This window comes from Cydia pomonella, chromosome 4, assembly GCF_033807575.1.
Source record: "Cydia pomonella isolate Wapato2018A chromosome 4, ilCydPomo1, whole genome shotgun sequence".
Lineage (NCBI taxonomy): Eukaryota > Metazoa > Arthropoda > Insecta > Lepidoptera > Tortricidae > Cydia > Cydia pomonella.
Window position 1 is genome coordinate 16,869,170 of NC_084706.1, and position 9,889 is coordinate 16,879,058.

General features: G+C 37.0%; 1 protein-coding gene across 2 annotated transcripts; it reads right to left on the bottom strand.

Annotated features, from left to right (window-relative positions):
- Positions 1–532: 532 nt before the first annotated feature.
- On the bottom strand, positions 533–4,625 carry LOC133517186 (histone deacetylase complex subunit SAP30 homolog). Of its 2 annotated transcripts, none has more exons than XM_061850386.1 (3): positions 3,912–4,623; positions 2,788–3,006; positions 533–871 (listed from the first exon to the last, which is right to left on the bottom strand). In XM_061850386.1, exons 1-3 carry the CDS (start codon positions 4,104–4,106, stop codon positions 743–745), a joined length of 543 nt encoding a protein of 180 aa, XP_061706370.1. In that variant the 5' UTR covers positions 4,107–4,623; the 3' UTR covers positions 533–742. The 2 variants fall into 2 exon arrangements, with proteins under 2 accessions (XP_061706370.1, XP_061706371.1); XM_061850387.1 differs by lacking the exon at positions 533–871 and adding an exon at positions 1,853–2,170 and having other exon boundaries at positions 3,912–4,625.
- Between the last annotated feature and the right edge of the window lie 5,264 nt (positions 4,626–9,889).

The following is a 9,889-nucleotide window of genomic DNA, read 5'->3' on the forward strand; positions in this document are numbered from 1 at the left end:
ATTTTCAATGTGTCTATACATTATGTATGGCAGACGCGATGAAGTCCGTGGAGCCATCCGCGTCCGAGAGGAAACGACCGGCTTGCGGCCGTACAAATTTTGAAATGCGTTACGACGCGGGCCGACTCCGCCCGTTCGGTGGGAAACGTACTTTATAGTTCGTTTTTCTTAGCGTTAGAAAAAAAGGTAAACAATCCTGATGTTTCTTTTTATTTTTATTATTGAATACCGCTTTAAAAAAATGTTTCTATTGTTTGTATATGATTTATAATTGTTACATAAGAGCTGTGACTTATTTTTCAAAAAAGAGTTTTTTAATAAAAAGACACGTCAATATCGTTTACCTTCATTCTAATGCTAAATAAAAAAAACGAAGAGTTTATGACTGACAGATAGTTTTAATACATTTTATTTTCTACCATAATATACCGATTTTGAGGAGAATATTGTTTAATTTAAAATGAAACCAATCAATGTGTATTTGTGTTTACTGTATGAATGAGTTAAAACCATGAGTCAATCTGAAACAAAAAGTAATTGTAGTGAAGCATACGAGTTTAATATTTTAAACTCTTTAATACAAATTATTATGCAATAAATAATACAGGATTTATCATATTTAATGACAACTCCCAAGTAACCATGTGATACTGATAATTTAAGAAGAGAAATAGAGTAAGAATAGGTACCTAAAATAATCTAATTAAGTCTATGTCTTCTAAAATAAGTTTTACCACAGTCTCTATACAGAATCAGAGTTGATTCCATTCTTCTGGTCCAGCTTGTTGCCGTTTGTCTTTACCATATAAATGAAATATGTCATAATCTCCTTCTCATTTACTGGCAATGACTTGAAGTGTTTCTGTATAGCCTACAACAAATGAAAATCATTTCAGTATACCAAATTAAACTTTTTCCTTTGTAGACTGGCCTGATAGTTAGCCAACTATCAGAGAGGAAGTTAACCATTAACAATTAAATTTAACAGATATTGTGTTAAGTACAAAGAACAACTGAAAAAACATACAAACGAACTTGCGAGGAACTTGATAAACACCAATGGCAATCCGAGTAGGCTCAAAAGATGGCAAATATTGCGGCTAGACCAGAGCACTAGAAGATAAATTCTATCAAAGTCAAGAGAGTATTTAATGGAATACCTATCAAAACCCTCAAAAACGACATAGCATTTGATTATGGCTAAAACTAGCTGATTGCGGGTTATTCCCACTAGTTACCACCAAGTTGTTACTGATAGTAAGTGGTAACTACTGGGAAAAAATTCCCAGTAATTACCACCAACTCAGTTTACGGTCGGACCTATAATTAACCATTTCCAGGCCGCACCAATCTATAAGGTTTTCCCAAAAAATCCAAATATATTCCAATTAAACCAGCTTTGATGATTCATTTGAAGACAAGTAACATTTCCTAAAAGTGTAATCTAACTTGAACCTTAAATCGGAATGCTAAAGTTGAAATTCTAATGGCGCGTATGTGGTCGATAAATCGTACTCAAAGTCAATATATTCTATATTCAAATAGGCCTAGCAATAAAACGTAGTGATTATATGCTCTTTGCTAGCAACAAGCACTTTTAAATCGTCAAATTTTACAAATATCATCTTAATCTAAATATCAGAGCAATTTATTGATGCAGTTATTATTGTTCTAAAAAAACATTGAATTATTATAGATATGGCAAACTTAATAATAAGAAAAGGAGGCCTGGAAAAGGGTAAATTAACTTATAATTAATTATTGATTAAAGCACTCTATATTTATACTGTTTTTATTAGTATTGAACATTAACAAAATGTTGATCGTAACTACAGGGAAAAAACATCCCACCAATTCAGTTTGGTAGTAACTACTGGGATTTTTTTCCCAGTAGTTGCCACTGGTAAAAGGTAGGAATTTTTTTCCAGTAATTACCACTGGTAAGAACTTCGTGGTAACTAGTGGGAATGAACCCAGATTGCAGATAAAAGTTAAAAAATAAAATAAAAAAGTAGACTGGCTTGTTGTTGAAAAAGTGAATTAGATTTAAAATTTAATTAATTAGGCGGGGTCCACACAGCGAGCATACGCGCGAGACAAACTCTTCGCGCACGAAATGGCCACTGTACACGTGCCTCGGCCGAGGCGGAGCGCTCGGGCTAGAAAAATCCTACAAGTCAAAACTTAATTTTATAAAATAATGGTGAAGTATAAAGTGAATGGACTTAATGAATTTCATTTCAACTTTGGTATGCTCAGTAATTTGTGTACTTAACATCAATGTAAACATTATCAGTTCAATACCAAATTTGTGTTTGGATTAAGGGATTATTAAACTATATTTATTTAAGGTCAATATGAAGAAGACTGGAAGTTCTTTCATCATTTCAACTTGTGTTTGTACACATACTCCACTATACAGAAAGTTGGTAGAGCAGAAAGAGCAAAGCTCTTCTCTTCTGACTGTGTCTGAGCATAGTATGTAGTCGAGTATGAGTTCTTGTTCTGATGAAGATGGTCTTCCCAACCAAAAATTTTATATGCTGGTCTTCCTCACATTGACCTTTTTTATTTTTTTATGTGGAGATCCAACAGCTGTGACATAATCTAATCAGTGATTCATGCAATGTAGTTTTGACATATAGACACCCAGATAGGTACTGCAATAGGGTAAAGCTGACGAAATATAAAATGAGCTGATCTTGTTCAAAGTTGTTCAAGAGATCAGCTCACTTTATATTTCGTCAACCTTACATGAGACTAAATGTGTGTGAGAGATAAACTTACATCTGCTAATTGAGCCTTGTTGAAGCCGGGCCGTGTAGGCACCTTGTAATGCCTCTTGTAACGCCTTAGGGTGTTCACTTGCAATGAGAACCAGTCAACCTCTGGCGAATCCATCTCTGCCTCGTTACTGTCATCCTCAGAGTCCTTAGGCCTTCTCTGCTTCGTTCTTGCACACTGTATCATGTTTTTGTGATAGTCACAAATGTATGTATGCCTGGCCTGAAATACAACTTTTATTTACTTTTTTTTTATTTTATTTATTATAGAAGCAACATATTTTATTATCACAAGTAGTAATAGTAAACTGTTAGGTATCATCACCACTCATCACATTCTTTTTTGTTTATTTCTTATCTTGTATCAATCTGCATTTGTTACTGGTTCTTGGTTCATATTTGCTTTTTGTCATTACATTTTTGGCCTGTAACTTGGCCAAAGTAACTAATATGATAATAGTGTTGCCATGTAGCACGAAAAACCGATTCGTGGAGCAAACGTCTACTGGAGTGGCGACCATGGGGGGAGGAACGTCCTCAAAGTAGACCCCAGATGCGTTGGGACGACGACATCAAAAGGACTGCGGGGAAGAAGTGGCTCCAGGTCGCACAGAACCGTGACGAGTGGCATAAAATGAAGGAGGCCTACACCCAAAGGGTAGAGAAGGGCTAAAGAAGAAGAAGAAGAGAGTGTTGCCATGTTAACTAATATGATTTGATAGTTGGTGGACTAATAATATTAGTCTAATTCAAACCAGCATCTTTAGTAATCCGTGCTAACACATTGGACCCCAATTTCTCGACTATATACCATCTTGGTAAGACTAGGCATCTTTGACCAACGCTAAGGGCAAGCAGTACGCGCTTGCACCTTTGCCCCTTTAAATACAGAATAAGTAATACAAAATAAGTAATAAACCAAAAACTAATGTGACAAGCACTAATATACCCCATGATAATAACAATTAAATTTGCTCTCAGTTCCTTAAATGACGCTCCTAGATTTAATACAAAATAAATTAGATGCTGCTTCAATAAAAGATTCTCACAAGGCACACAAAGGCAGTAATGATAAATAGATACGCAGAATTATAGTATATTTATGTATGAAAGTGTGGCTGTAGTTACCTGGGGGTCAATGCTCAGCTTGAGCCGACGCTGGGTGACCGTCTTCTGGATGCGTTTGCTGTACGCAGCGTTGCCAGCGGATCGCCTGCACCGATCACTATCATCCACAAGGCAACATATTTGGTCGGAATTGCCTCGAGAATCTTCTTCTCCTGTACTAAACCCGTTGTTCATTTGATACTCGCGTTGAATCATATATAAAGAATAAACTTTACTTCAGTTATAGACGTCGCACAGGGGTTTGACGACGAATCGACGTATTCACAAAGAAGTGCAATTGAGGTTATGATTTGCAACAACACAAATCATTTCTTCGATGCAGAACAGCAGATTCATCACAATAAACCGCCGTGGAAACGGTTTTTACACCTGGATTAGCATAAGGAGGCAAAAATTCCTCAACATCACCAAAAGGTCCATCACTGTCGTACACAATAAATACAGGATATTTCAAATTCACTACTTTTAATAGTCTCTCTCACTGCGAATTGATTTTTTATATAAAAATGTTTTTAATTTAATTTTTAAAAAGTGAAAATCTGCCTCCAACTACACTGACTTTCGCACCGATTGCTTTAGCCATTCGTTCGCGTCAAACGTTTTTCAACTGTCAACACAATGAACAACGTAGTGCACAGCCGCACACGGACAACAAGGCCGTACATGAAATTAGTCTAATCTGTCTTCCCCGCCGGCTTACCAAATGAGCGCTTGCTGGAAAACAGATCGTTCGTATTGTGCGTGAATGTGTGCATAGATGCAATGTCAGTCGACGTAGCTATATTTATGTAACTATAAACAAAAAATAAAGCCAACGCCGCCTACGTGATTGGTTGAAGCGTGGCGGGACATTTAATTTTAGCCAATCAGACTGAATTGCCGCTGACATTGTCTGCTCATGTATTCACTTACGACAAACGCGAAGTTCCCTACGTAATAAGCGCTGAAATCGTGTGCTCGTTCGTAATATACTCATACTTGGTGAGTTTTTCTATTTTTTAATTTTAATATCGTTATTTTTATTAAACGTTAAAATGTGGTGGTCACGGTGGTAGTGTGTATTGTCTACGATGTAATAATGTCCGATTCTGAGCGATATTAATAGTTCCACATTCTAATTTTGTAAGCAAATGGCTGCCGAAGTAAAGTGACACTATATCTATGACAGCTCTATAGGTAAGTAGCTATCCGTCAATGTGTTGTGTTGACATACATTATGTCCTATTATTATGTATGCAAGGGTTTATATGGCAAACCAGGAGGTTATATATTAAACAATATAATATTTGTTTACATACTTGTATCTTATTAAATTCCAATTGCTTCATAAAAATAATATAGTCGTGTAGAAATATGTTACCATTTATAATTAAGTTTCAGTATTATAGCATAAATCCATACCACTAAAAGAAACCCTATCACATTATTTTAATCATAAAAACATGAATTCAACTGCTCAGCGCGATATTTCACCTGACATAAACAAAATATAAGATGACCTTGAAGTGAATCACCGACTCTCGTTTAATGGTTTTTAGGAATCTCGTATTTCTTTTACCATAAGTACCATAACACATTGTGAGGGAATATGAGAGTGTGGCTGGAGTATCAGATTAAAATCACGGAGCACAGGCACAATGTTTACTCTAAAAATTCTGTTTAGATAACGAATGGCAAAAATAATAAACATTTTAAAGTTACATCAAGCCATCTAAGGATATTAATTTCGATCGGCGACGAGAGTCCCGCGGCAAGAACTCACTCTTCACGGCACTGTCATAGTCATCAGTGGAGCCCCAGGCTGTTCGTCAATTTGGACGTGGGCCAGGCAAAGCTTTGGCGAGAAGGTCTGCTTCCATATCCTCGGTTTCCAGATATTTAATCCTTTATTTATCCTTCTTGTATGCCCGATGAAGTGCATCTTCAAATCAATGCTTCGATGCTAAAGTTACCATTTAATTCTGACTTCAAAGTTAGCCCCTAGATACTTTTAAAGGTTCTTGGATGGCTTCTTTCGGGACTTCAGTCAATGCAATTTAGTCGCTCTCTGCTGTTGACAAGGCCATGCTCTTTTGTTTCTTTGAGATCCAGCTTACGCACCTACCAGCGTACTTGTACCAGTAGCCTGAAAAAGATTTTCGATTGAGCTTGCATGAGCCCCAGTTCGCATCGGCCAAGCCATGCAAATCGTTGCTGGTTTTCTTAAATGTCAGGCCCACTCTTTATTCCTTTTAAATAAAGAAGTACTCTTTTAGCGCACTTAAAGTGCTCTTCGTTATAGAAATAATTAAACTGTGATAAGTAGCGTATGGTTATGGCGAACATAATGTCGGGTCATATCGCCACTGCTATGACATGAGTGTACTTATCAAGTTTTAGTAAGGGAGTTGCAGATGCTCTGTCTTCTCTTTTTCGCTTTTTCCTAATTTACGACCCCGGTAACGATAGACCGCCCGCCCGCCGTTGGAGCCCGCTCCAATGGCGTGGATACTGGTTTACAGTCTTTCATTCTAAATTACTTGAGAGCGTCTTCAGTTAACTTTTCTTGGTTGATTTTTATTTTGTTCTTATATGACATGCCTAAGATACCGATAAGCCTCTTTGACATTCCCAAATCTTCTACCATTTGTGAGGGAATATGAGAGGGCAGTTGGAGTATCGGATTAAAACCACTGAGCACAAGCACAATGTTTATTCTACGAATTCATTTTAGATAATGAATGACAATATTTTAAAGTTACATCTTAGGCATGTCAAGTCATCCAAAGATTTGAATTTCGATCGGCGGCGAGAGTTCCGTGGCCAGAACTCATACATATTTTTATTTATATATTATTATTTGTATCTCCATTTTGGATTTCATGGACCTATAAATCCCGGTCTTTTGATAGGCTTGCGTGGGGATATAGATCCAATATGTAGGTACCCCTTGGAGAGCTTTGTCATGTAGAACGCCTACTGGTACCCGTTCACAGGCGCAACAGTAGACACCCATGAAACGGTCTCAGCAGGCATTGGGACTATTGTAGAAAAATTGAACAGTATGCCGGTACCGGTACCGGTCTATGAATTGAAGTTTGGGTGGACAATGAGACTGGGTTATTGTTAAGACGTCCGGACACCTTCTATAACAATGTTCTCACTAGTTATCGAGGCAGGCCCACTAGATGGCCCCTGAAACTGCCGTGAAGACGACCAGGAGCACACAGGTGTGAGCGGCTCAAATGTGTCGAGAGGTATGCGCCGCTTTCTACCTAGTGCATGGCAAGTCAACAGTCACTGTGCCAACTCGCGTCTTACGTATCTTTCACTTCCACCCCTAGAGCATATAGCTCTAATGAGTGACTCCTCTCTGGACGGCCAATAAAAGCAAGCCAGAGCTAGGGTCCACTCCGACCGATGAAGACACACCGGAGACGGAAACCCTGATCGACTCTCGGGAGCACTCGGGTCCATGGGGTCGTACTCCGTACTGCCCAAAAGCTCGCCACAAGCTGCCCTGCATTATTAATTATTATTTGATAAGCATCTGTGTCGTAACTGCACGATGAACATCAGTATGTTGCCTCATATCACGTGGGCATTCAAATAATGTCATTGCTGAGGGGAAGAGGGGCAGCCTGATACACCATTTGTTAAAATTAATTTTAGGTCCCAAAATGAACTTAAAATACATGTTTTTGTACTGAGTAGATGACAAATTTACTAAGGTATACAAAGTATATCATGTTTTGTTAAATTTATATCCAGTAAAAGAGATATATGGGTTTTAACAAAAAATGGGATATGTTCAATTCTGCCCCACCTAATGGGCACTTTGATACATTACATGGGACACTTTGATACATCATTTTGGGGTACTTTGACACGTGAATCAAAGTGCCCCGTAAGTGTTTAAAATTGCCCCGCAGAGCACACGTTACAGATCAACTTACTTAGCTGACCAGTAGTAAACTTTTTAAACATTATAAAAAGTCTATTAAGTGTGGTTCTATTTTTACATAGATACAACAGTTATTAAGCAGGTGTACTAAAACTACAAAAAAAAACTTTTAATGAAATCAGTGTCAGATTTCAAGAAAAACTACTTGGATTGTTTTAACTTTTCTTTGTAAATTTTCTTTGTTTGTACGTTCGCACTATTCAATATATGTTTGTGAATATTTCTCAACAAAAAAACTAGCAGGGGCACTTAGATACTGCAGAGGGGCACTTTGATATGTTCAAACAAAAGTTTTACTTTAAAATGATAAGCTAACTTTATTACTGAATAAACATACTTAGCGCTCATTATAATGTTTATAATATATAATGTTAAACCGGTAAAGTCTAAAATTTCGTTCCAAAACTTGATAATAAATTCGTAATTTATTTAGTATGCAACCGCGGAAATACTGGCAGCCTAGCGGCAACGGCTGGCAGACCTGCTGTGCCGAAGCAGGTACCTCATTCACACATACAAAGCCACTTTTTGGTGTTGCAGAAGGTGAACATAAGTTTTTAGTTAAGGAATTAGTGTAGGTGTTCAAAACTGCCCCTTGTGCCTATCTGCCCCGCTTCCTCCTAGTAGAGACTTTCTTGTGCCTGTTTAATTTATTTTTGTAGTTCTCTTTGTGCGCCGAGTACTCTGGAAGCTTATTTCAAACCTTTACCATCCGGTTTCTCAGTAAGTATCAGCAAGGGTTACTTCTTTAGGACTTTTGGGCTTCTAGCTTCATGTTATGACCTGTTTGACGATAATATGCATCTAAATCAGACACCTCTCCTTATTACATCCTATTGGTTGTGTCCTCAAGTATATCCTATTGGTTTTTGCCTCTGTAGTAGGTAGCAATCACATAAACAGGTGTGTTCATAAGTGTTATAAACTATAAAGTGAGAATGTTTCGTTCCAGTTTTTTCCAGTAGTAACTTTTGGATTTTTTTTTTCGTATAACTGTATGTATACATAAATGATTAACACTGGCGTTTTCTCAAAAATCCAGTTATGGTCAAACAGGTTAAGTTTTAGTTTAGCAAAGCAAATCGTCCACAATATTTGTTTAATGTTTGGATGCAATGCATTGGCTTGTTCTCTATTTACTTTGAACACTCTTAAGCCTTCCACAAAAAATATTTTTCCAATACCGATTTTACATAACCACCTCATTGCAGGCTGACGTTGGTATTTGGAATGATAAAACTAAAAAGAAAACACTGCCTGCTGTGTTTATCTTGACGTATATATCCATTTCCATAAATAGTTAGCTTTTAAAGTACTTAGATAATGTAGACAATTGTTTAACATTTGTGGTAAGATATAAAAAAAAAAGCGGCCTAGTGCGAGTCGGACTCGCCCATGAAGGGTTCCGTACCATTTATGACGTATTAAAAAAACTACTGACTAGATCTGGTTCAAACCAATTTTCGGTGGAAGTTTGCATGGTAATGTATATCATATATTTTTTTTAGATTTTTAATTCTGTTATTTTAGAAGTTACGGGGGGGGGGGGGACACTTTTTTTCACTTTGGAAGTGTCTCTCGCGTAAACTATTCAGTTTAGAAAAAAATGATATTAGAAACCTAAATATCATTTTTGAAGACCTAGATACCCCACACGTATGGGTCAGATGAAAAAATTTTTTTTTTAAATTATATGACGTATTAAAAAAAAACTACTCACTAGATCTCGTTCAAACCAATTTTCGGTGGAAGTTTGCATGGCAATGTATATCATATATTTTTTTTAGATTTTTCATTCTGTTATTTTAGAAGTTACGGGGGGGGGGGGGGGGGGGGGATACACATTTTTCCACTTTGGAAGTGTCTCTCACGCAAACTATTCAGTCTAGAAAAAAATGATATTAGAAACCTTAATATCATTTTTAAAGACCTATCCATAAATACCCCACACGTATGGGTTTGATGAAAAAAGATTTTTTGAGTTTCAGTTCTAAGTATGGGGAACCCCCAAAATTTATTGTTTTTTTTTCTATTT

Coding starts and splice junctions, on each gene's coding strand:
- LOC133517186 (XM_061850386.1), bottom strand. CDS start 4,106: ATGATTCAACGCGAGTATCAAATGAACAACGGGTTTAGTACAGGAGAA. Junction 3,007..3,911: donor AGCTGAGCATTGACCCCCAG/GTAACTACAGCC, acceptor GTTGTATTTCAG/GCCAGGCATACATACATTTG. Junction 872..2,787: donor ACAAGGCTCAATTAGCAGAT/GTAAGTTTATCT, acceptor CATTTGTTGTAG/GCTATACAGAAACACTTCAA.